A 21,241-nucleotide genomic window follows, 5' to 3' on the forward strand; every position below is an offset into this window, starting at 1 on the left:
GGGGGTTGCCCCACCCCCACCTGTCTCCCCTGACTCCTCTCCCACCACTCTATCTGGCCCACCAGACCTCTTCGCCTTATCCCCCACCCAGCTCTGTCTCCCCCGCGTGGGTCCCCACTCCTGGAGTCCCGCCGGAGTCCTTGCCAGAGCCAAGGCCAAATTCTTCCCCTTCTCATCCTAGCTGTGTGATGTCCGGCAAGTTATTTGTCTTCTCTAGATTCGCTGTGTGGAAATCTCAAGAAGAAAATCATCTGCTCCTAGAGACCTTGTGAGGATCCAGAGTCCCACGTGTGCGTGAGGTGCTGGGGCAGGGGCTGCTTACTGGGCTTCACCGGCAGGGATCCCCACCCTCCCGGGGGCGTGCCCTTCCCCCAGCACCCTGCTGAGAAGTATGGGGGCGGGGGCATCCCAGAGACTCCCAAGTGCGCAATTCCGGACACTGGCCCCTGGGGAGGGCCACGTAAGGCAGGACAGGAAGGGCCGGCTTGTCCAAGGCATGCTGGCTGGAGGCCAGAGCTAGGGGGGTGGACGAGATGACCTCTGGATAGCCTGGGACACTCAGCTCCTCCACAGGGAGGCTCGTCGAGTCCTAGCCACTTCCCCTTTTGGGTGCTGGGCAGCCTTGGTTCACTTGGTTCCCCTCAGCCAGGCACAGCTGAGTCCTCCTTCCCCAGGAGTGGGATCAGGACCCGCCTCCACCCAAATCCAGGGGCACCCCCTGCCTGAATCAGTCTCTGAGCTGGCAGCCCTGTCACTCCACCCTTCATGGCCCTGCTTCCTGCATTTCCCCACCGCCACCCCCAGCAGGGTCCCCCATCTTTCAACCCTCAGAAGAATGTGGGTCCAGGTTTGGGGGAGTCCAAAGCTTAAACAATAGAGTCGTGTTTCAGGAAAAGGATACAAACAAACAAATTTCAAATTAACAGAGTTCTGCAGCCCTGGCACTGGGAGAGTTTATGCCCATGGCCTGGCCAGAATGAGACCTTTCCTGAACCCTGAGCCCCTCCCCAGGCAGACCCCCCATCCTTTGCCCAGCCCACACTGGCTGGACTGGCATCCATCCCCCACCCTCAGCCAGGCTTTGTCCCCACTGCTGGCTCTCCCCTCTCCCCATGATAGCCTGGCTCATCCCAGCTCAGCCTTTGGACTCGGCCCAAGCAAAATCTCTAGGAAACTTCCAGATGCCCTAAGGTGCTCCTCCCAGCATCGGACTTTCTGTGATTTGCTGGTCAGCTCTTCAGGGGCTGGGTGTGAGCCCCAGGGTGGGACCCAGGGCCTGCTGGGAGGAATTGCACAATCAGGCTCAGCTGAAGGAAACCATAGCCTGTTTTCTCATTCCTGCAATGGGGACGCGCTCCTGCTGGAAGTCTGTCTGGGTCCACAGAGGACAGATTTCCAGGGTTACAGACACACACCTGCACAAATTCACTTTAGAAAGGGGTACACAGGAAGGGTGCCTGCTGTGTGACCTTGGCTAGTTACAAGGTAGGCGCTCCTGCCTTGGTGCCTTCTCTGCAAAGACCGTCCCTGCTCTGGAAGGTTCTTGGGGCCTGGCCCAGTGCCTGGCTCGTAGCCAAGTGCTGGATCAAGCATTAACATTATTATGTTAATGATCAAATCCAAAAACAGATCAGATACAAAAAAAGCAGCTCAAAGGCTTCTCTTTTCTGTGGGTGTGTCTGGGGGTTACTTTGGGGAAGCGGTTGGGTTTGCAAAATAACCAGATGGGGAAGTTCCAGAGCTTGAGAAATCCCCCCAAGTTCCCACCATCTTTGCCCCCTTTCCACTGGTGACCCCATTGCCCTGTGATCCCAGGACAGCAGTGAGGCGTGCCCTGTTCTGTGCCCAGCTGTGTTCCAGGTCGCTGAACACAGGGCCAGGAGTCCCGGCCGGAGAAGACGACTGTCAACAGCAGGTATGGGGCTGGGGAGACCTGGAGGCCAGAATGCTGCAGAGGACCCCAGTCCACAGAGGGGCTGGGTTCCGCTGTACGTCCAGGAGACCCGGGTGTGGAAAAGAACACGGCTAGTACTTGGAGAGCCAGGCAGGTTACAGAGCTCCCGCCCCACGTTGCCGTGGCTCATCTACAGTGACCCAGCGTCAGCTTATTCACAGACGCGTCCCAGGAGCGGGGCACACGACTGGGACACGACTCTGTGCACTGGTGGTGGGTAACCCGTCAATTCAGCACGCCTAGGGAGGACGCAAGGTGTCTGAGCCGGGGCGGGGTGCTTAGATCCACCTTGGCCGCCTTCCTCCCTCCTCCCCAGGTCCTCCAGTGCGGGGCTGGAGCGGGGGTGGAGAACAGTTGGCAGCCCACCCTCGGCGGGCCCCACTGAGACCCAGGCCCAGAGCCCCTCGGGGACAGGCGGTGTGCTAGGACCGGCCAGGCTGCATGGGCCGGGCGAGGCCCACGATGGCCGGGTCAGGCCGCTCCCTCCAGCGGGGCCGGCAGCCGACGGGCGGGGTTCTGTCGCAGCTCCCACCGAGTTTTGGTTCCCAGAACATACTCCTTGTAAGCAGAGCCACACACTGGCAGTTACGGAGCCCTCGGCGGGCGGTGTCCCCACTCGCAGGGGCCGCAGTCAGCCCACCTGGCCCGCGTGGGAGAGGGGGAGGGCGGGAAGGGCGCCAGGCGGGGAGGCCAGGCTGGTGACCGTGCCTCCGAGGCTGCGGGGTGAGTGGCGACCAGGCGTCGTCCTCTCTGGGCCGCCGCCGGGGTGGGGGCGGCCGAGGCCCCGCGCCCGCCCTCTCGCCCTTCCCCCAGGGCCGTCCCAGCCCCGCCCCCAGGCCTCCGCCCCCGCCCCGCCCCCAGCCCCGGCGGGGCGGGTTCCCCCTCCACGTGTGCGGGGCGCATGCGCAGGCCGCCGAGGGCATGCGCGGTGTTAGTGCGGGTGGGGCGCGTGCGCGGGGCGGGCCGGGCGCGCGTGCGTACTGGCGGCGTGGCGGCATTGCTGCTCTGCGGGCCGGCGCCGCGGGGCGGGCGGCCGTGGTCTGGGGGCGGCCATGGGGCAGGGGGCGGCTGCGGCGCCGGGAGCCGGCTAGCGACGGCGAGTGGCGGCGGGGCGGCGGCGCCCGCGGGCTCGGCCCAGCGTGGGAACGGCCCCGCAGGCGCCCGCGGCCGCGAACGGTGAGTGCTCGGCTCCTCGGCCCAGCGGGCTGGCTGGGGTCGGAGGGCCGGGGGCGGGGGACCGAGGGCTGCCCTGCCCACCGCGCGGGCGTGGACGCCGGGAGGCGCCGGCCGGCCAGCCAGCCGACCCCCGACCCGGGCCTCCCTGCAAGTGTCCGGGCGGCCGGACCTCGCCCCCCGAGTCCGCGCTGTGGGGCAGCTTGGAGGGTTCGGCCCTCACGCGGGGCGGTCAGTTAGGGGTCCACGTCCTCCGGAAGCGCATTCCCGACGCCCCCGAGCCGGTGGCGGGGCCTCGCAGGGGTCCGGTCCAAGTCCCTGGTCATTTTGCCCCCTTGTCTGGCGCACTCGGGTCCTCGTCGGGGGACCGGCCCGTCGTGGGTGCGCCCCGGGCCGGAGCCCTGTCGTTTTCACGTCCTGGACGGCGCCCTGCGCGGACTCGCTCCCGGTCCTCCGCTGCGGCCTCGCCCAGAGTCCTCCGGCCATGACCTTTGCTCCCGCGGGGACTGCGGACAGGGACAGGGACAGGGACAGGGACGGGCGCCGGGAGGCGCGGACACAGGCTCCCTGGAGGGGCCTCCGGTGCTCCTGGTTGTCCTCCCTGAACTTGCAGGTGGGCTTCGCTACCGGCACGAAGCGGTGATCGAGGGCCTCCCTGGGGAGGTAGCCGGGAGGGGAGGGGCCCCGTAAGCAAATCCGGAAACCGCCGGCCGCCTGATCAGCGCCTGAGCAAAGGACCGTTTAAGCTGCAGAAGGAAGGGGCAGGTGGTTCTTTGTGGGGTTTGGTGTCCGCACACCTTTACCTGGAATCAGGGCTTCCCTATGGGCAGGGATGTTACAGCCGTCGGAGCCCGTGGCGCACTCCGTGTCTGCCGGGCTTCACACCTGTTGACAGGCACTAGGCCAGCCTGTAAACTGCAGGATTCCCCCGCTGTGGTCTGTGCTGCTCGCTGACCATTTGCAGTATCTCCTGACTCACAGTGGACTGCCTGCTCCTGAGTTTAACAGGTGGGAACAGGCAAACAGGTGTTTAGACAGTTGGTGGAAAGCATTCAGGGGAAGTTGGTGAAGGTGGCCTGGAGGTGTGCGGTGTGCAGCCAGACAGGGTGTTACCTGGCTTCGTTCAGAACTGCGCAGACCCTGTTTTCCTGTCTGCCCAAGGAGGGGCGGCAGCCACAGCCCACTTTGGTCTCTAGCGCTGTTCCTTTATATGGCCCCCAGTCTGGCTTTTGGTGCACTTGCCGTAGAACTTTCCAAAAGGTCTGCCTCGGTTCAGAAGCTGCCGGTGTGTGCGCCTGGTTTTATCACATCCTTGCTGGCATTTCGCATCATTTATTGATGCGAGAGGAGAAGGGAGATTTACAAGGTACTTTGTTTCAACTCAGTGTTAAGAAGTCACGTTGAACAGTTCCATATCCGTCACCAAATGAACTTTCCTTTTTCTTTCCATTTTTCCCCAAATACCTGTTGAGAGCTCGCACTGGACGTCATAGTGTTATGTTTATATTTTACCTCCTGGTGCCACCGTGTCTCACTGCCCCTTTGGGCAGGTGTTTATCTCTGAATGCTTCATTAGAACGCTTCAGCGCTTTTGTACTCATAAAACCCCCCAATGCAGAAGGTTTTCACAACTAGACTAGTGCTGTCGGGAACTTTAATGAACTTGGATGGAGTTAGAATTTCATCCTTTTAAAGCAGTTGACATAGCAAATAAACTTCAATTAAATGTGCGTCCTGATTTGCCATAGTCAAAAAATATGCTGTGGAGATAATCTTTGTAACTAAAGATTGACAGCTCCTGGATAATTTGTAATAGACAATTTTTAAATACATTTGCTTTTTGTGATTTTGATTGGTTTATTCTTTTTTTAAAAATTAATTGTTTGCTTTGAAATAATTATGGACTCACAGAAAGTTGTTAAAGTGATAGAGAAACCCCTGTGCCCCAAACCCCGAGTGTTACCTCCGGGGCGAGTGTGCGGTAATACAGAACCCCGGAAGCCAGCATTGGAAGAGTCCCGCCACCACATGCACCCCTTCCTCAGACTAAAGCAGTTTCCACATGTGTGTGCTCCTCTCCAGTGTCACCCTGTGCACATCTGTATGACCCCCACCACAGTGCAGGCTCGCAGCTGTCCCCTTGTGCCAAGGAGCCCCCACCCCAGGCCTCCTCACACTGCTGGCAACCACCGCTCTCCGCCTCTCCCTAATTTTGTCATTGGGAGAAGGTTGTATACATGGGAGCGTTCGTTACGTTACCGCCTGGGACTGGCCTGGTTTGCACGGAGGCCCTGAGAGCGCCCCGCCTGCTGTGGGTGCCGCTTTGTTGTGGGACCAGTCGCAGTTCGCTGCCCCGTTCACCAGCTGGGAGACGTTTGCGCCCTCTGCAGTTTTGGGCTGTTGCAAAGCTGTGAGCGTTCATGTGCAGGTTTTTCTGTGAACAGCAGTTATTTCTCTGGGATAAATGCAGTGGCTGGGCTGTGCGTAAGAAACTGTAGGACCTTTCTGGAGTGTGGGAGAGGGCGCTTCCCGGCAGCCTCTCTAGCGTTTAATTGTTTGAGCCGTTCTGATGTGTGCAGGGACGCCACGTTGGGATTTTAATCCCCTTCTGGGGTGGGGGTGGCGTGGAGCCTCCTCCCGCTCGTCTCCGCACATCCTCTGCGGTCAGCTCCTCTTCTAACAGTCAGACGGTTTGGCTTTTCACTGTTGCATTTTGAGAGTTATTTATATGTTACAGATACAAATCCTCTGTTGGATAACTAGTTTGAAAACGTTTTCTCCCAGTCTGTAGCTTGCTGTTTATCCTCTTAACAGGGTCTTCCACAGAGCACATCTCTAATTTCAACGAAGCCTAGTTTATCGATTTTTTAAAATCTCTTACAAACTGTGCTTTTTATATCATGTACAAAACATTCTCTTTAGTCATAGGTACCCAAAACTTTCTCCTGTTTTCTAATAAAAGTTATAGTTTATGTTTGGAGGGGGAGGGTGTAGCTCGGTGGTAGAGCGTGTGCTTAGCATGCACAAGGTCCTGGGTTCAGTCCCCAGTGCCTCCGTTATTTATAAATAAATAGATAAATAACCTCATTATGTCCCCTCCTGAACAAAAAGCAAAAGGATTAAAAAAAGTTATAGTTTGTCTTATGTTTAACTTAAGCCATTTGGACCCATTTTAAGTTAATTTTTGCCTCAGGTGTGAAGGTGAGGCCAAGTTCCCTTCTTGCCTGGGGGCGAAGCGGGTCCAGCACCGCCCTTGGAAGGATGCTCCTGCCTTCCTTGACTTGCCTGCGCCCACCTGCCAGAGGCAGTGGGCTGTGTCTGCGTGGCTCTGCTTCTGGCCCCCGCCCCGCCGCCTCGATCGCGTCTCAGAGGGGACTCGCCCCTCATCCAGCTTCTCACACACCGTCTTCGCTCTCCTTTCCCTCCCATACACGTTTTAGAGTAAGCGTGTCCCTACTTACAAGAAAGCTGGCTGGGGTCTTTATAGAAACCGCATTAAACTTGCAGACTGGCTCTGGGGGAACTGGCGCCGGCTGCCCTGGTGGGGTGGGGGCCCGCCGTGCTGTGAGCTGGCGTCCCCTCGTGGCGCGCTGCGGGGCGCCTCTCCGCCTGCCTGTTTGCCGAACGTGGGGTCTTTGCCCATGTTTTAGCTGGGTTGTTTTCTTACCAGGTTTTAAGAAATCTTCATATTTTCTGGAAGCAATTCCTTTGTCACACATACATTTAGTAAATGTGTTTTGTTGGTCTACCGCTTGTAATTTCATTTTCTTAAGTGTCTTACGAAGAGTGAAAGATTTTAATTGTACTGAAGTTCAGTTTTTCGAGTTCTGAAGTCTGTGTTCTGTGTGTCCCATTTAAGACTCACCAAACCCAAGGCCGCTGAGATTTTCTCCAGTGCTTTCTTCTAAAAGTTTTATGGTTTTGAGCCTTACACTTAGGTCTGTAATCCATTTTGAGTTGCTCTTTGCATCTTATGTGAGAAAAGAGTTTAGCTTCATTCTTTCAGACGTGGCTGTCGAGTCTTCCTGGAGCTGTTTGGAAAGGTCGCCCTCCCCGGTGAGACCCCTCTGTTGAAAACCCACCGACTGAACGTGTGCGAGGTTTCAGCTCCCTCGACCTTGTGTTGACCTTCACATGGGCGCCACCTCATCTGGTTACTGTAGCTTCACGACAAGTCACGAAATCAGGTAGTGTTAGTCCTCCAACATTGTTTTTTCAGTCTTTTTTTTTTTTTTAGCTATTCTAGGTCCTTTAAATTTCCACGTTCATTTTAGAATCAGCTTGTCATTTCCTATCGAAAGGGCAGGATTTTGTTTGCTGGGTTTGGGTAGAATCTGGCGGTCACTCTGGGGAGCACTAAGACCTTAGCAACACTGTGTCCTCCCGTCTGCAAACGTGGACGTGTTTCCATTTACTTGTTTCCTCTAAGCTCTGCCGGCAGTGTTTGGCCGTCTCAGTGTACAGGGCTTACACTTCTTACTGAGGTACAGTTGACACACAATGTTAGTTACGTATTATTTACATGAAACGCTGGGATTCTGTTTTTCAAACGTTGTGGAATGATTACCAGAGTAAGCCTGGTTGGCGTCTGTCCCTGCATGTAGTTAGAGGTTTGTTTTCCTGTGAGAAACTTCACGGTCCGCTCTGTCAGCACCTTCCAGATACACACGTCGGTTCTGTCCTCTGAGGCTGTCGCGGGGCCCGTCGCACACCAGACTTGCCCGCCTCACGGCTGGGAGGAGGCGCTGCGTTCCAGCTGTACCCTTGCATGTGCTGGACTTCATGCTGCTGTAGATAGGGTTTTAAACGTCAGTTTCTTACTGCCGTTGCTAGTGTGGAAACACAGCTGATTGTTGTATGTTCACTTAGTCTCCTGCAACCTTCCCGATAAACTCACTTGTGACAGTCGCTCTTGTCGGCTCCACATTATTTTCTGCGCAGCCAGCCCTGTCACCCGCAAGTGGTCCTCCCTGCTCCTCCTCTGTCTGTGTGCTGTTTTTCAGCTTCTTGCCTTGTTGCACTGGCTGTGGCCTCAGGGACAGAGTCAGGTAGGACTGGTTATATCAGACAAGTCTTTGTAGGTTCTGGTTTTCATTTTAACTTTTCATCTATTTGGACGAAACGTCGGTGTTTCCCGAGCTAGGAGGGTGTTGACCCACTGGGGCAGCCCCGTCATCCCTGGCTAAACCCGCAATTGCCTCGTGGGCTTTGAAAGCCGCTGGTGCCTTTGGTCTGGGTCAAGCTCAGGAATCAGTCTTTTCCAAAGCTCCTTAGGTGATTGTAAAGTGCGGCCGGGGGGAGGGGGGGTTCAGGGACGCCATCACTGTGACCTGGTCTTGAGGCCGCAGCTTGTCTGTGGTTCCCACACGTTCCTTCAGGCCTCCCCCTGCCTCCCCCGTGGCCCCTCTAGTGCTGGGTCTGCGTCCCGCGTGTGCTGCAGGCTCTGCCGGGACGGCCCTGTTCCCTTCCCTGTCGAGGTGGTGAGGTCGCCCTGCTGGGTCTCCCTGCGAGGAGGCCCACTCTGCTCGCCTCCCGAGGAGGGAGCGGCACTGCCGTCCCTCTTGTTAGTCGGCCGTTTTCCTGGGAAGTGACCTTTTGGTCCGAGTTTTTCAGTGAGTGTAGTTCTTTAACCCTCAGTCTGAGCTGGTTCAGCGACTGTCGTTTTTCTCCAAACGCTGCTCCTCTTTCACGTGCGACTTAAACCTTAGCTCGTTACTCTCATACCTCAGCGATGTCAGCACTGCTCAGTGGGCAGGGGTGAGGGGCCAGACTCGGGTCTCACGCTCACATTGTTCTGACCTTGCCGGGGACTGTCGTGTTGGGTTGGATGCCCTTCTTGGCCCCGAGCTGGTCGGGACGAGTTCAGACCGTCCCAGGTGGTGGGAGGGTTGCTTTGCTTGTGCTTCTGTCTCTTCCTGCTTCATGTTAAGGCTGGGAGGTGGCGCGTGCCGCCGGCCGGTCTCACCAGGCACACTCACGCGGAGTTTCTGCCCGAGAGGTATCTGAGACCGCCCGGCTGTGACTCCTCCCTCCCAGGTAAGCTGTGACCGTCTTCTCTTACGCTTGGACTTTCAGCTCTACTCGTTGCTAAAAACCACAGGTGGATTCCTGAGTCCTTAAGTGTCTTGAGGGGGAAACAGACCATTTTCTTTTTTTTTTTTTTTAACACTTTTTTAGTGAGTCGTAGTCATTTTACAATGTTGTGTCAAATTCCAGGGTAGAGCACAGTTTTTCAGTTACACGTGAACATACATATGTTCATTGGCACAGACCATTTTGAAAGTCCTTTTAGCGAGTTGCCTTCAGCCGTCTTTCCTGACAGCAGGCGCATGCGTGTGTCCACTATTTTGTGTGTACATATTTACCTTGTTTACTTTATTACATTAAGGCACCCGGACTTCTCAGGCCGAAGTCCTCATTCATCAGCCACGGAAATGGAACAAGAAAAAGTCAACGAGAGTAAGGAGCTGAGTGCAGATGCGGCCTCCTACCGCTGCTCCGCATGCCATGGGGACGAGGACTGGGGGCTCGGCCACCCCATCCGGGGGCGGGCCAAGTCCCGCAGCCTGTCGGCCTCGCCCGCCCTGGCGAGCACCAGGGAGTTCAGGTACGAGGCCTCTGGTGCCTGTGTTGGCGCTCACACATGTGGGAGAGGGGTGCGCTCGCTGCGACACCCCGCCAGAGAGCACCTCCCTCAAAGGACACCCCCCCCGGAGGTTACCTTCCCCCCAGAGGGCACCCCCGCAGAGGACACTCCTCCCCTCTCACTTGGGACGGGTGAGCTGTGTGGGTGGTGCCCGCAGGTGCCGCCATCTGGTCCACCTGGTGAAGGGCTGGCATTGGGCTGAGTGTGGCCGCCTGGTGTTGGCATCACTAAGGCTCCAGAAGGAGCAGTGCTCACTCACCCTGTGGGAGCCGGGTGCCCGCCTCTGGGGCATTGAACATCTGAATTGTCGGAACCGCGCCGCCTCGCGTGTGGGCCCGGGCGTCCGTCTGTAGGGGCCACGGGGGGCTTGGTGCGTGGAGGCCGCGCCCCTTGATCCCCGGGTGGGGGTAGGTGAGGCGTGCTGCTGCGGGGTCCCGGCAGTCGGCCCAGGGTGGCCTCTGCAGGATTTGGCGCTTATGCCCCTTTCAGGGCATGTTGAACCCGGCGTGGTGGCAGCAGGTCAGAGGTGGCCTTGCGTCTATGAGGGTGGGATGGGCGGGCCCAGCCGAAGCTGGTCTCGAGGGTTGTATGTAAATGCCGACTTGGAGTAATTTGCTCTGAATGGCATTTCCAAAGATCTTTCAGTTCCCAAAGGCCCCAGTTCCTGCAGATTCTCAAGAGCCCACAAGAGGGGCCTTGACCTGACCCCGTGACTCTCCTGGGGGTGACTGCCCTTCACAAGACAGTAGAAAACCTGTTTTGTCTGCATTGGGATTTGAAGATTTTGCTGAACCGTGAGATAGGCAGGTAGAGACAAAAGCAAGTTTGCTGTCTCCATTTGGCCCTCTTTGTGCCGGTGTTTTTGGTGCAGAAAAAGGCCATTGGAACTGACATTTTGTGTGGGGGTGACAAACCACCACCCTGCCACTGGGGGACGGATAGTGTCCACATCGTTCCCGTGGCCCCTGCCAGGGTGGTGCTAGGTCCTCAAGGAGAGGACGGGGCCACCGAGCGGGGCCCCCTGACACGTGCTGGCCACAGCACCCTTTGTGGTGTGATTTGATTGTGGCTGCGTCACTCTTAATTATTGAAAATGTTGGGCCATACGTGCAACTCAGAGTGAGCATTTCTGTTAGAATTTTAATTTAGATACTTAGGGATGATTGCTAAGGTCTTAATTCTCAAGTATTGACCCAAGGACTTGCCCTCAGATTGACTTGCCAAGACAAGAATTCCGATTCCCAGGCTATTCCCGGGGGTGTGCTCCCTGTTTCTGGGCTGGGCCCCGGGCACCTGCTCTGGCTTAGGGTCCTTGTTCTAAGGAGTGTTTCTGGATGTACCCCAGGCTGCGCTCCTTCTGCCGCTGCGTGGACGGCATGTGGCACTCCTGGGCCGCTCTGCGGGTCAGGATGGAGTCACCAGGACCTGCATTTGGATGGTGGGCAGATGACGGCGTTACTGGTGCCAGTCCGACAGTCTGTGCCCCCGTCTGACAGCTTGCACTGCGTGCCCTCTCCCCACAGGAGGACCCGCTCTCTGCACGGGCCGTGCCCAGTGACCACTTTTGGACCAAAGGCCTGCGTGCTGCAGAACCCCCAGACCATCATGTAAGTCTTCTGGGGCTTGTCCTGGGATCGCTGTGCTGTGGGAGGTTCTGACACTTGGAATGGGAAGTCATGTATCACGTGGCTTCTGAGTCCACCAGAGGTCATGAGGCAACTTCACTGACTCCCGCTGAGCTCAGGGCCTCCAGCACCTTTGAGAAAGTGAATGGGGGTCTGCTCCATGGGCACGGCAGGGCTTTGGGTAAGATATTTAGAGTTACTTCCGCTTTTCACAGTAAAAATTCTAGGGGAAGATGACATATTTCATAGTAACACATTTGAAGGCTCAACTGTTTGTCTTAATTATTAAAAAGCAGAGGCGTTAATTAGGGTTTTTGAACATCTGAGTTGTTTGTGAGATAACCCGCCTCACAGGTGCAGCGCTTGTAAGCTCTGCGTTTCCGAGACGCGGGGCCCTGGCCACCTGGGGCCAGGTGAGACACTATGTGAAAACTAAGAAGGTGGGGTTATTTCACTGGACGCTTTAACACTCACCCTTCTCCCTCAGTGTGGCGTCTGCCACCTGGTGTTTGATGGTCCCAGAGAGCTGCAGACTCTCTGCACTGCTCCGCCGGGTCTGCCTCGTGGGAGAGGATGCTAACCTGGCTGAGCTGGCGCCGTGGGACCCAGCTGAGGCAGTCTTGCCTCAAGCCCCAGGCCTGGGTGGAGCCTGGCGGTGGCCCCTCCTTCACATTCTGAACGGGTCGGGGCCCAGGGCTCAGGTGTACTTTTTAACTTTTTTAATTTCAGGGAGGAGATAATTAGATTTTATTTATTTATTTATTTATTTTTAATGGAGGCACCGGGCGCTGAACCCAGGACCTCGCGCATGCTAGGCACACACTCTACCACTGAGCTCTACTCCCCCCCTGGCTCAGGTGTGCTTCTGGGACTAACCTTTCGGGGTCCTTGCTCTCTTGGCCGTCTGCCAGTCTGCGGGCAGCGCAGGAGACGGCAGTGCTGCCCGCACCCCCCGGGCCGCCTGGTGCTGTGGTGTGTGAATCCCAGCGACCCCGAGCGCGGCCCAGGCACCTGAGTAACTGGTCCTAGTGCCTCTGCCCGTTCTGGGTGCTGGCCATGGTGTAGTTACTGCTGCCTATGCGGGTGGGTCCCCTCTGTCCGCAGACCCCTGCCTGTCCACGGCGGCCCCCGGCGCCCGCGCTCTGCGCTCTGCACAGCGGCCACACTGGTAACCAGGTCCACACCCAGCCTCACCCCTCCCTGCAGCTGCTGCTCTCGGCGGTGCTGCCCCATCCTTGCCGCTCCTGTCAGCTTAAGCGCCGCCCTGGGTGGCCCCTCACCGTCCAGCCTCGATCAGCGTCATCTGCTCCCAGCTCAGCCCACAGTCACTGGGGCAGACGGGGGTGTTGGGGCCCCATGAGCCTTGGCTGGGGTCTCGGCCACATCTGAATTGGGTTGGGTGGGGTGCTCCCAGCAGAGGGGCAGTTCCCTCAGAAGTGCCTCTGGGGCTGAGGGGTGAGCAGCTGTGTCTGCCGGCACTGCCTGCATGGCTGTCGTCCCTGAGAGGCCGGGACTCTGTGTCCCTGCCTCATCCTCGCCACTTCCCAACACTGGCTGACGGGACAGGGTTCCCGTGTGCTCAACCTGCCTTCTCCCCCGAAGTTCAGAAGTAAACGTTGTAGAGGAGTTGATTACAAGAGACTGACTTCCTACTTTATTGTTTACAATTTACCGTGAACACGTATTTCCTCTTATGTTGAAACGTGTGGAATTGCCAGTATCTGACGCCTTCGGCCGACGCGGTGGCGACTCAGATGGGTCCCCTGCTGAGCAGTCAGGCGTCCCTGCCCTCCTGTCTGCCGCCCAGAGCCTCTGTGCCAAGGAGGGGTCCGCGTCTGTGCTTGCAGTAACCCAACAGGACATCGAGTGACCAGTGGGTGCCCAAGACCAAGCCGATGGCACCTGGTGGCTCTGGCTGGGCACAGAAGAGTCTCAGGGCCGGAGGGGCCACGAGCCAGGCAGAGGGGCAAAGTCTGAGGGCCCGCCCGTCCTGTGAGCTCCTCCCCCAGGGCCAAGCCGGTTCCGCGGCCCAGTGACCGCCTGGGGCTGCCTGGGGCGTGTCCTGACCTCCCGGCAGCTCTGGGCAGAGCTTGTGGCCAGCCTCCGTGGAGCGGGGTGGCCGAGTCCAAGCTCTTTGCTGCTCCAGGGGACCCTGAGGACTCTGATTTGAGTGGTGGTCAGACTGGAGGACGGTGTAAACGATAAGAAGGTCGACTCCAGCTTGGTTTGTGTGACTTGATTTGAGGAGGCACTTTCGGCCCCGTCCTTTTGTGGAACCTGGAACAAGTCACTTTACTCCAGGTTTTGTTTTCAGTTTTGAGGATTAGAAGTGAGTTTGTGGTGCCGGTGCGGGTGGGTCTGGGGGCTGCTTTGCGCTGCCCTCCCCGCCTTGGCTGAGCAGAACTGCAATGCTGAGCGGGCGGCCCCAGCCCCCTGAGCACGAGTGTGACCTGAAGGGGCCTGAGCGCCGCCCCCCTCGCAGAAACGCCTGGAAGGGGTGAGTGCTGGGCAGTCAGCAGCAGCTGGATGCCCGCCGCTCCTTCATGGTTTGAGTGGTGGTTTTGGAAGTTGCTTGCAGGCCGGTGGGTGTTCAGGGAGGCGCTGGCCCTAGGCCGACTGGGGAGCTTGAGTCCAGAAGGGAGTCTCCGCCGGCCACACTGCCCTTTGCAGGACTGTTTCCCAACAGGCTGAGGTGCGTGCTGACCGCGGAGCCGGCCCCTCCGTCCACCTCTCCACACATGTGCCAGCTCATCCGCGGCCGGCGGGGCGTCTCCCAGGATGCGCACAGCTGTCAGAGTCATACTGGGGGGCCTGGCCTTGGGGGAGGGGACACCCCTGCCCCTCAGGGACGACCTGCTGCCCACAGACCACGTCAGCCACAGAGTGCCACGGGATGTGGGCTTTTGTTTTCAGGGAGGCCCTTTTTTTTTTTTTTTAATAAAAATTATTGAGCAGTTTTGTGTTGGGAGGGGAAGGTCCAGAAATTTCCTGTATACTGCCCCCCTCCCAGCCTCCCCAAGTTGGATGCCCAAGAGGGTGCGTTTGTGACAGAGGAACCTGCAGGGACACAGCGTGGCTGCCCAGAGACCCGATTTCACACCAGGGTCGCTCGGCGCTATGCTTCCTGTGCTTGGGACAGGCATGAGGTGTCGCTCCCGCCGTGGTGGCCACGCGGGGTCTCGCTGCCCCGGGCCCTGCTGCTGACTTGTGAACGGGAGCTTGCTTGCCACAGAAGTTCGGGGGCGGCTGAGTCGCTCACACCATGGCGCAGCGCTCGCACGGGGCTGAGACGGTGCACGCTCCTTTCCTCTCCAAGGCACATCCAGGACCCTGCCAGCCAGCGGCTGACGTGGAACAAGCCCCCGAAGAGCGTCCTGGTCATCAAGAAGATCCGGGACGCCAGCCTGCTCCAGCCGTTCAAGGAGCTCTGTGTGCACCTGATGGAGGTGGGTGGCGGGGCCCACCTGGGGGGTCACGGGACGCAGCCAGCTCCTAGCCCAGCTCCGAGGCTCTGACTCCAGCGCTGTAGAGGCAGGAGACTCCCTCCAGGAGCGCAGCGTCTGTACCCGAGCACCACAGAGCCTCTGGGACCCTAGAAACACAACGTGAGCAGGCAGACGGCAGTTTGCCGGCCACAACAGAGGGCTCGCTCCCCTCTTGTCGTAAAATGCTAAGAGGCAGCTTCGCAGGGGACCAGCACCCTCTGACCCGGTGTCACTGGCCTGTCCCTCCCAGGAGAACAACATGGTCGTGTACGTGGAGAAGAAGGTGCTGGAGGACCCAGCCATCGTGAACGACGACCGCTTCGGGCCAGTGAAGAGGAGGTTCTGCACCTTCAGGGAAGGCAAGTCGTCCCCCGGGCGCTCCCAGCCTGGCGGGAGCCTCCTGCCTGGCGTGGGTGGCTGTGCAAGTTGGGGCTGCTTGACGCTGTTCTGGTGTCTGCTGTTGTATTTTCTAGATTATGATGACATTTCTAATCAGATCGACTTCATCATCTGCCTGGGAGGAGATGGGACCCTGCTTTACGCCTCCTCGCTCTTCCAGGTGGGTCTCCAGGTGGTGGTCCTGGCGCCGCGTGAGGAGCAGGGAGGAGGTCCCTGCTCTGAATTTCTTCACTTGGCAGCAGAGCAAGTTGACAAGCGACAGCAAGGGCTGCGCCTGCTGTCTGAGCACCTGGGGGCTGTGGCAGGCCAGGCACGTCCGCCTCGTCCAGAGAACGGCGGCCAGGCCTGGGCTGGGCTGGGAAGACGGCAGTGGTGGGGAGACTGTCCTGGGGGTGGGCAAGGGTTTAGCTACAGGCTGACTGTCTAGGGCGTGGGGGGGGGCCCCTGTGGAGGCCACGGACAGTGAGGGTCAGCACAGGAGGCGGTGGGGTCATTCGGAACCCACCCCTACTCTCAGCAAGGCAGGAGCCCTAGGGAGACCTGGCCGAGGTGTGCAAGTCGCTCAGGCACGGTGGCCCCAGAGAGCGGCCTGGAAGTGGGCGTGCCATCTGGGGGTTCGGGGCACGGGGCTCAGGCCCGGCAGGCAGTGTGGACCGGGGCCTCGGCACCAGGTGTGGTGTGAACCGGCAAGGCTGGAATGCCGCAGAGTTATCCCCTGGGAAAGAACAGGAGTGAGGGGGTCTCGGGGGCGCCCCGCCTCCTCGCAGCCGCCGCCCTCCGCTGCCTGCAGGTCCTCACCTGCCTGCTGTCCGTCTCTGTCCGGCCTGCCGCCTTCCCAGAACCCCTGGGCGTGGTCTCCATGTGTCAGAGCAGTTCTGCTCATCCCGCCCTTGCCACCTTCTTCCTGCCCTCAGGGCCAGGGGCCCAGTTAGCCCTGTCAGCTCTCACCCTGCTGTTCCTCCTGCCCTGCCCCAACGTCCCGCGGACCTCCCGAGTCAGCCTCGCCCCCTGCCCAGGACTGTCGGGGCGCAGGTGCCTCAGTGCTGGGGTAGCGCGGGTGGCCATTGGCGGAGCTGGCCCGCTGAGTGACCTGCCGCGCCGGCCCGCAGGGCAGCGTGCCCCCGGTCATGGCGTTCCACCTGGGCTCCCTGGGCTTCCTGACCCCCTTCGGCTTCGAGAGCTTCCAGTCCCAGGTCTCCCAGGTGATCCAGGGTGAGTCGCAGTGTGCTGGAGTGCACGGGGCTGCCTTCCTTCTTGGCTGGGGGTTTGATGATGCAGAGAGAGCAGCGCTGAAATGTCTCCGGACACAGAGATTTCTAGATTCTGAGTGGTTCGGACGTTTCTGCTAACTGTGAGAAGCCCGAGCTGCCACAGGCCAGGCTGCCGTCCACGTCCAGTACTGTGCACGGGTTGGTCTTTGCAGAAGGCACAGTGTTGCTCTCAATGTGGGAGAAGAAAGGGGGGCTCTCTTCCTGTGGCACCACTGCCCAGCCCTGCTGACCTCCCTGGCGTGGCCCCTGCCGGCCCCCAGGGAACGCAGCTGTCGTTCTTCGGAGCCGGCTGAAGGTCAGGGTCGTGAAGGAGCTGAGGGGGAAGAAGGTGGCCATCCCCAACGGGATCAGCGAGAATGGGGTGCTGGCCGCGGCCCTGGACGCGGAGGTCGGGAAGCAGGTCATGCAGTACCAGGTCAGAGGGCGCGTCCCCCCTGGACTCCGGGCCCCGCCCCCTGCCCCCGGCCCCCCCTTTCAGGGTTTACAGAGAGCCCAGGACCAGCACGGGTGCTGAGGTCGGGGGCAGGCCCACTGGGGAGGTGCCGCCCGGCCCCTTAGTCTGCAGTGGCCTCACCCCAGGTCCTGAACGAGGTCGTGATCGACAGAGGCCCCTCCTCCTACCTGTCCAACGTGGACGTCTACCTGGATGGGCACCTCATCACCACAGTGCAGGGCGATGGTAGGTGGGCATCAGGCCTGCCTTGGGGATGGGGGCGCTGCATCAGAGTGACCGCGAGAGTGACCACAAGAGTGACCCTGCAGCCTGTCCTTCAGGTGTGATCGTCTCCACCCCGACGGGCAGCACGGCGTATGCGGCTGCGGCTGGTGCCTCCATGATCCACCCCAACGTCCCAGCTATCATGATCACCCCCATCTGCCCGCACTCGCTGTCCTTCCGGCCCATCGTAGTCCCTGCAGGCGTCGAGCTCAAGGTCACAGCACACCCTCCACCCTGTGGGCTGGGGCCTTGGCTGGGACCCTCAGTGCTGTCCTGGTCTCTGTGCACCTGGCACTTGCTGCTGAGACAGTGGAGTGGGGGGCAGTGGGGCACTGAAAGCTGAGCTGGCCCCTCAAGCAGGGCTTCTGACCTGAGTGGGTGGGGCCATCTGTGTTGGGTGGGGGCGGGGTGAGGAGTGACACTGCCCGGCATGTCCCCCCCAGGGCCCCATCCTGGCAGCTGACTGGCCCCCACTGCTTGGCCACATCTCTCTCTTCTCTACCCTGGTGTTGCCCATGCCAGGCGCCGCAGACGCGCGGGTCCCTGGTGCGAGCCTTGGCGGGACACAGAGAGCTCGGAGGCCTAGAGCCAGATGCCAGCCCCGTGTCCCCAGCAGAGGGTAGATAGTTGGGAACTCTGGGCCTGGATGGACATCCTTCCTCCACACCCAGGGCTGGTGTCAGCCCAATGGGAGTTAGTGCTCTCATAGCCTGGAGCTGACCTGGGCACCTGGTGGGCCCCTCCTGGACAGTGCCGCCCCAAGGTTGGTTCCGAGGCATTCAGCTGCACGCAGGTGAGCCCATACCTGTCCCTCTTGACCCTTCAGATCATGCTGTCACCAGAAGCAAGGAACACCGCGTGGGTGTCCTTTGATGGACGCAAGAGACAAGAGATCCGCCATGGAGACAGGTGTGTGGGCCATGGAGCTAGGGCAGGGCATGAGGGGCGGGGGCCTGTAGGCAGAGCACTGTCACCGAGAGCCTGGAGGGCCCGTCCCAGCCTCGTGTGAGCACATCGCAGACCTGTGCCCTCGTTCTCCAGCAGCCCCACCCCTTGGGGTCCCTGCATGGACCTGGGTGGGCTGAGGGGGTCTGTGGTTCTGTCCTGGGGGTTACCACTGAGCCGCCAGCCTCTGGTTGTCCTCAGGGCCAGACTGGAAAGTGGCAAGTTGCCCACCCCGACACCCCCCCACACACACTAGAGGACCCAGGGCCAGGCTTCGCAGCCAGTGGGCGGGCAGAGCAAGGTGGCGGCGGGCGCTGGAGGGGCCGTGTCGTCCTGTCCCCTCCCTCAGCATCAGCATCACTACCTCTTGCTACCCGCTCCCCTCCATCTGCGTCCGGGACCCTGTGAGCGACTGGTTTGAGAGCCTGGCACAGTGTCTGCACTGGAACGTGCGGAAGAAACAGGCCCACTTCACGGAAGACGAAGACGGGGAGGAGGACGGAGAGCAGGGGGCAGGAAGCTAGGCCTGCGCTCTGTCCCGCCCGGGACGGGCCAGCCTGAACATGCGCTCCGCGAGCAGGCCCCTGCCCAGTGCCCAAGCAGGCGCCACATCGCCCTGCCTGTGGCCAGAGGAAGGGCCTAGAACCTGCCTTCTGTCGACCAGATCAGCCGTTTTTAATGTTTTAAATCTGACTTCTTTTCTGCATTTCTAAGCAAGCAAGCGAGCAGCGGCTGGGGCTCTGAGGTCAGCCTGTGCGCACCCACCCTGGTTCGGTCAGAGCCCGTCTCTGGGCAGGGACGGCCGAGCCGGGTGGGCTCTTTGTAATTCCCTGTCAGAAAACTTCCATAAATCAGTCTATTGAAATTCAGAGGGGATCAGAATGGATGGCCTGTCCTTTGCTATTGAAAATAAATGTCTCATAGCCAAAATCTTCCTTTACCCACCACGACTTTCCCCTCAAGCCACCAGAGGGTCACTTCTGTGAAGAGCAGTTGGTGGGTGGTTCGTGGGGTGGATGGGTCCCCTCCATCCCCTCGGGGTCTGCACTGAGCCTGCCCAGACCCTCCTACCTTGGTCCCAAGGCCTTGTCTGCTCCCCCCCCCCCCCCACCACGTGTGACAGGTGCTGGCTGGGCCTGGCAGTCTCTGGGGGAGGGTCAGACGGCACACATTCCTCGTGAAGCAGGGCACGTCCGCGCCCGGGAAGACGTTTTCAATCCTGTGTCTACTTTTTAGAGATTCTCTTACACTTTGTGAAAGTGCTCACATACAGATTTTGTTGTACACACTGAGATTTCAGAGGAAAGAGGGTTTGCACTGTCGTGAAGTGGAGCTGCGTTCCACTGTCTGCACTGTGTCCTATGTGCTGGGACCATCCTGTCCCGCCCGCGTGGCTGGCTATCCATGAGAGCCGGGTGACTGCGGAGACATGGGGACAAGGTCAGGAAGGTGCTGGTGGTGACGTTTCATGTTGACCTGCTCTTGCTTCCCCCACGGGTCTTGGTTGCAGGGGAGCCCCCGCCATTCCAGCCCTCGCGCCTCCCTCGGCTGGCGTGGGGCGTGTGCACCCCTGGGGCCGTGTGGAGTCTGGGGGGACCCGGCTCAGGGTGCACGTGGCCTTGGCCCCTGGTTACTGTCCTGACGGGCCTCCAAATAATACGGCCTCTGTTTTGGAGTAACTTGACTTGTCTCTGAGTTGCATTTTCACCTGTTAAATTGGTGAGAGCGGAAGGGCGGACGCCTGTCCTCTCTTGGACTCACTTCTGGAGTGACAGGCGGGGTCTGCGTGTCGCCCTGTTGGAGGCCACTTGCTGAGAGAAGGGCGTCCGGGGCCATGCATCTGGATGAGTCTGACGTCCGTGTGGGTGTCTGTCCAGTGCTGTCCACCCCAGCTGCCTGTGAGCCCCAGGCTCGGCTGGCCTCCTGCCGGCAGAGGGGCCGACATTCCCGGATTTAGGTCCGGAAGGGAGGCCTCGGGCCCCTCGTTCAGACAGTAAAGCAGGTGTTAACCAAGGCCTAAAGCGTGATGTGGAACCATCTAGGAAACTGGATTTTTTGAAGTAAATTCTTAGTGTTTCATATTGTTAATATCTTGAAAATTTGTTAAATGTTGAAAGACTTACTACTATTTTCAGATCCTTTCAATAAACAGACTTGTTTAAAAAGCTGAGTTAATTGAGTGACAACTTTATTTGGGTCTCTGTAATTAACACCAAGACGCTGAAGGGCGTGGGCTCGGGCCTCGGGAACCCAGATGCACTGACCCCACCCTTGGCCGTGGTGGGCGGGGGTCCTGCTCCCGCAGCCCCCAGTCTCATCCTGTCCAGCCTCACTGTCTGCGCCGCCAGCCCTGGGGTTGGACAGGTGTCGTCTCCGAGGGGGCCTGGCTGGGGCTTCGGGGCCAGTCCAGCAGGGAGGAGCCAGAGGCCTGGACCCAGGCTGCCCTGTGGGAGCAGCTGGATCCTGGTGGTGGGAGGGCTGTGGAGCTCCCGCCTCCCTCCTCCCCTGCTCCCTCTCCGCTCCTGGGCCTCCCTCTAGTCTGGGTGGGTTTGGGGCAAGTCTTTGCCAGCAGCCAGAGCAGGTGTTGCAGACGACCCCGACACAGCCCCATGGACCAAGGCCTGAACAACCACCCTGGGCACCTGCTGCGGGCAGCCCTGACACCCACCAGGGTCCCTGGGTGCTGAGAGGAACCAGACATGCCCAGCCCCCCACAGGTTAGACGTGAGTGGACACCCGGGGCCAGGGCCGGGTGGTGGAGCTGTCCCTGCCCTGCCTGTTAGAAGCAGGTGTACATGGTTGGTTCTCTGGGTGAGTCTCCAATCGAGTCACACGTGGGGGTGCCGCCCCTTCCTGCCCAGGTGTCTCAGTGGCTGCTGCTCCCTCTGCCGCGGGGCCTGGTGGCCCACAGTTCTGCCGGGAAGCGCGTGTGTGCACAGTCGGTGTGCACAGGCAGCAGGGTGGGGCAGGTGCTGGAGCGCTCTCCTGCAGCTGAGGCTCGGCCTGAGCCGTGCGCGGACCCCAG

At 59.6% G+C, this 21,241-nt stretch overlaps 1 protein-coding gene across 8 annotated transcripts; it reads left to right on the forward strand.

Annotated features, from left to right (window-relative positions):
- Window positions 1–1,694: 1,694 nt before the first annotated feature.
- NADK (NAD kinase) lies at window positions 1,695–20,386 on the forward strand. 8 transcript variants are annotated; one of them, XM_074377688.1, is made up of 13 exons: window positions 2,995–3,130; window positions 7,134–7,314; window positions 9,516–9,734; window positions 11,297–11,380; window positions 14,715–14,844; window positions 15,134–15,242; window positions 15,357–15,442; window positions 16,392–16,494; window positions 16,814–16,968; window positions 17,133–17,232; window positions 17,316–17,485; window positions 18,098–18,180; window positions 18,566–20,386. In XM_074377688.1, the coding sequence occupies exons 2-13, from the start codon at window positions 7,262–7,264 to the stop codon at window positions 18,738–18,740; spliced, it is 1,467 nt and encodes a 488-aa protein (XP_074233789.1). In that variant the 5' UTR covers window positions 2,995–3,130; window positions 7,134–7,261; the 3' UTR covers window positions 18,741–20,386. The 8 variants fall into 8 exon arrangements, with proteins under 8 accessions (XP_074233791.1, XP_074233784.1, XP_074233785.1 ...); XM_074377690.1 differs by lacking the exons at window positions 2,995–3,130; window positions 7,134–7,314 and adding an exon at window positions 1,695–1,915; XM_074377683.1 differs by lacking the exon at window positions 7,134–7,314 and having other exon boundaries at window positions 2,841–3,130.
- Window positions 20,387–21,241: the final 855 nt, after the last annotated feature.

The sequence above is a fragment of the Camelus bactrianus genome, chromosome 13, assembly GCF_048773025.1.
Source record: "Camelus bactrianus isolate YW-2024 breed Bactrian camel chromosome 13, ASM4877302v1, whole genome shotgun sequence".
Lineage (NCBI taxonomy): Eukaryota > Metazoa > Chordata > Mammalia > Artiodactyla > Camelidae > Camelus > Camelus bactrianus.